Consider the following 4,543-nt stretch of genomic DNA (forward strand, 5'->3'; position numbering starts at 1 on the left):
GCAGGTGCAAACGCCAAAAGACATTCGCCAGATGTGCTAGTGCTCTAACAAAGCCACACCCACACGCACGTCTTCTCGAGCTAACTGCGGGTTGCACTGCGCTTAATCAGGCAACACGTATGGCTAAAGACAAGTGAGACCGCGAGAGTGCTGATATTTCCGGCGGCGAGAGCACGCACGTTGTCAGCGTCACGGGCAGACAAGGTCTATAAATCTTCCAACCGTGCACGTAGCCCGTCTATTCTCGCTTGACATGTTTTCTTTTGTAGTACGCGTAGCCTCCCCCCCTCTCCTCCCCTCCAAACATAGCCTGCCCACAAAACGCATCCATCCCTCTCGCTTATATATAGACCCCACCTCTCCTCCCCTCACCCCCACCGTCCCACCTCCCTCTCTCTCGCTCCTGCCGTGCTTTCTCTCTCTAACTACAAGCGTGCCCGCCGGCCATGGGGTTCCCCTCAGTGTGCTACTGCGTCATCCTGCCGCAGCCGCTCATCCTGGTGCTGCAGCTGCTCGACTTCCTCCGCCACGCGGTCCTGCTCTGCCTCTCCTCGCTCGGCCTCGCGGCGCCGCCGGCGGCCGACGACCACCCGGCCTACGCGCCGCCGCCGGACCTCTGGGCCGTGGCGGAGGCAGCGGCTCCCTCGTCCTCTTTATCCCTGGCATCCGGGCCGGCGCCCGCGCCGGCGGCCATCAAGGCGCGCCTCCCCGCCGTCCGGTATGCTGACCTCAAGAGCCGGCGCTGCGCCGCCGGGGCCGCGGCGGCGTCGACCTGCTGCGCCGTGTGCCTGGGCGCGCTCGAGGCGCGGCACCGCGTCCGCGAGCTCGGCAACTGCGCGCACGCCTTCCACAAGGCCTGCATAGACAAGTGGGTCGACAAGGGTCAGGCTACTTGCCCCCTCTGCCGCGCGCTCCTCCTCCCCACCGACGCCGACGCCGGCAAGCTGCCCTCTTTTTCCTTCTGACCTCACGCTCCAAGGAGCGACCCTTCTGCCGCTGCGGCCTCGCCGCCAGAGATAGGTCAGTCCGTATAGCTAGCTAGCTAGGCCCTTCTCCATCCATCCGCCCATCTCTCCACGGATCCATGCTTTCACGAGAGAAATCAAAAGGGGATGAGAGAGAGAGAGAGAGAGAGAGAGAGAGAGAGACAGAGCGAGAAGAAGAGGTGTGCGTGCGTGTGTGTACGTTTGTGTGGTGGAGTATTATTGGTAGGTGAGGCACTAATTATGAGGAGGACAGGGATGGCTACCTGCATTGGATCTGGTGAATGAGCACTATGCATAGCACTTGCAGATCCATATGCTCTTCTCTCTCTTTTTCAGCTCCTCTTCAACCTCACCCACTTCACTTTTTTAATCTTCTTTTTTGTAATTTCCTTCCCCTTCTCCTTTTCTTTTCTCCTTTTCTATTAACTTATTTTATGAGGGGAATTAAGAGAGAGAGATCAAGAAAGAGAGATGTACATAGCTGCCTCCACTTGACAATATCGAAGAATGAATAAGAATTGTCTGACATCACTCAACTTATCTTATTCTTTGCCGTGCGCTTTTTTTTCGTATATCAAAGTTATATACGTGGATTGTATTGTAAAAGAGGTTATGTAGATTGTATGTAGTGTAGGTGGTGGATGGACCTCAATTGGGCTTTTCCCAATAGTAGATATGTTACCATCATGTTTGGTGTTTAGAGGGTAAGCCTCACGTCAATGTAGAGGGGTTAGGATAAGCATTGCTTAAAGCAACGTGCACAGTGCTTAATTAATCGACACTACGTGCTACTAGCCACTTCCCTCAAATACTTACCAGACACTAGTAATGGTGCACGCAGCACGCTGCACGCACAATGCGCGATAGGATTGAAAAGGTACTATATTTTCTTTGTTTGTCAGACAACTAAACTAATCATCTACTCCCTCCGTTCCCAAATGTACTTTCTATAGATTTCAACAGGTGACTACATACGGAGCAAAATTAATAAATCTACACACTAAAATATGTCTACATGCATCCGTATATTGTATTCTATTTGAAATGTCTACAAAGACTTATATTTAGGAACGGAGGGAGTACATATGTCAATAACATCTTTCGCCGCAAATACATATTCAAGATGTCAAAATATACAAATGACTGCTATAAGAGATGCTGGAGTAACCACCTCCTGCGGGCGTCCTCCTTTTTTTTTGCAGACATCCTCGCTCACGAGTGCCTTTCGCACCGTCCCATCCGCACGCCCCTCGCTGCGTTGTCTGCTTGGCGCCCTCCCCATCATCTTTACTGGTGCTCCTGAGCTAGCGGCCTTGGGGGTCCATGACGCGTGGGTCGCGGACGCGCTCGGGCTACCTTTCTATGGTGTTTTCTGTTGCCCTTACATGCACATTTCGTGTGATTGGTCGATGTGGACGTAGCCATGCCTTACCTGGCCGTCGGTAACTCCCAATTTGTTCGTGGGCTACGAGGAGGGTGGGCTGGAGGCTGGTTCTCGGCATGTTCGAGAGTCTGTTGTGGTATTCAGTTTGTCTTGTGTGGTGTTGCCCGGGTGGCGTAGCCGTGCCTTACTTAGTTGTTAGCTTATGTTGGTTAGGCTATGCCAGGTATATCTCGTGCGTTGTTGTCAGGGTGGTGAATGGTATGCTGTTGTCGGATACTTTACTCTCGTTGTGTTTTCGGTGGGTGTTGGGATGTCGGTGTGGAGGCTGGTTCTCGCCCAGCACCGGGATGCTCGGTTTGTCCAGTTTCGTGTTGCCCAAATCATTCGTACTTCCATTGTTGCAGGGGTGGTGGACGGTCGGTAGTTTTCGGTTGCGTTGTGCCAGCTACTCTAGGTTTATTGTCGGTGGTCGGTGAGGATGTCACTGTGGAGGTTGGTTCTTGTTCGTCGTGGTACTCGATTTGGTGTTTCCTGGGTCGGTCATGCATGATATACGTGGATTTGGGAGGGATACCGTGTGTCGGTGGGGGCGGGTACTCATGTTCTCGCTCTTTGTGTGACGCAGGTGCTTATTCTTTGATGTGTGTGCTACTTGTGATAGGCGTTGGGATTTCTCCGAAGAGGAAGGGCGATGTAGTATAGTAATAGATAGTATTTCCCTCAGTTAAGAATCAAGATTTATCGAACCAGCAGGAGACACTACACAAAAAAGATAAACGGTACCTGCACACACAAAGCAAATGCTTGCACCCAATGAAAGCAAGAGGGTTGTCAACCCCCTCACCAATTGCAAGGACTAAATCTGGTAGTGGTAGATAGATAAAATAGAAATAGAAATAGAAATAAAAGGAAAATAAATTACAACAATATTTCTAGGGTTTCAGTAAACATCAAGTGAGTAGATCCGAGGGCCATAGGTTCAGTAGAGGCATCTCTCTCATAAGCATATTAATGGTGGGTAAACAAATTACTGTCGGGCAATTAACAGAATAACACATAGATATGATGATTCTTCATGGCATGATCAATATATAGGCATTACGTTTGTGACAAGTAGAATGTTAAACTTACTGACGCCTACTACTATTACTCCACCCCTTGACCACTATCCAGCATGCATTGCAAGGTATTAAGTTTATAATAAAGAGAGTAATGTTTGAAGCATGATGACATAATGTAGACAAAATAAGACAAATAATATGTTCAAACCCCGTCGTTTTACCGTTAGTAGCAACAATACAAATATGTGCGTTGCAACTCCTCCTCACAGAGTAAGGACACCGCAAGATTGAACCTACTACCAAGCACCTCTCCCACTGAAGATAAATTGATATAATTGGCCTAAAGAGATAGATAGATCAGAGAGAAATACAAGGCTATAAAATTACACATAGATAAATATCAGAAAATGCTCAAATACTATCAATGAATAATTTGATCATAAACCCACAATTCATCGGATCCCAACAAACACACCGCATAGTTTACATCGGATCGGTCTCAGGTGAGATCATTGTATTGAAGATCAAGAGAGATAGAGGGGTGAGAGAAAGAGAGAGACATAGCTACTGCTATAGACCCGTAGATCATGTGATAACTAGTCATACATCATCATGGACGCAACAAGGTTAATGAAGATGGCCTCCGTGATGGATTCCCCCTCCGGCAGAGTACCGAAAAAGGCCTTCAAATGGGACCACGGAAGAACAGAGACTTCCGGCGGTGATAAAATTGTTTCGAGGCCTCCCCTAGGAGTTTCTGGATATATGAGAATTTGTAGCACTGGAGTTAGGTAAAACGAAGCAACGAGTGGGCCACAAGGCCCCAGGACGTGCCCCCTGCCTTGTGGCTCCCTCGCATGTCTTCTGGCCTCCTCCTGAAGCTTCTAGGGGTCTCCTTTTGTCCAGAAAAAATCTTCAAAAAGTTTCATCGTGTTTGGATTTCGTTTGGTACGGATTTTCTGGAAAACCAAAAACAAGCAGAAAACAGGAACTGGCACTGGGCACTGAGTTAATAGGTTAGTTCCCAAAAATGATATAAATTGGCATATAAAGCATACAAGATAATATAATAGCATGACACAATAACAAATTATAGATACATTGGAGACTTA

The 4,543-nt window shown here is 48.6% G+C and overlaps 1 protein-coding gene across 1 annotated transcript; it reads left to right on the forward strand.

The window, feature by feature from the left end:
- Positions 1 to 262: 262 nt before the first annotated feature.
- LOC123167894 (brassinosteroid-responsive RING protein 1) lies at positions 263 to 1,531 on the forward strand. Its single transcript, XM_044585758.1, has one exon. The coding sequence runs from the start codon at positions 447 to 449 to the stop codon at positions 963 to 965; it is 519 nt and encodes a 172-aa protein (XP_044441693.1). The 5' UTR covers positions 263 to 446; the 3' UTR covers positions 966 to 1,531.
- Positions 1,532 to 4,543: the final 3,012 nt, after the last annotated feature.

The sequence above is a fragment of the Triticum aestivum genome, chromosome 7D, assembly GCF_018294505.1.
Source record: "Triticum aestivum cultivar Chinese Spring chromosome 7D, IWGSC CS RefSeq v2.1, whole genome shotgun sequence".
NCBI classification, from domain to species: domain Eukaryota; kingdom Viridiplantae; phylum Streptophyta; class Magnoliopsida; order Poales; family Poaceae; genus Triticum; species Triticum aestivum.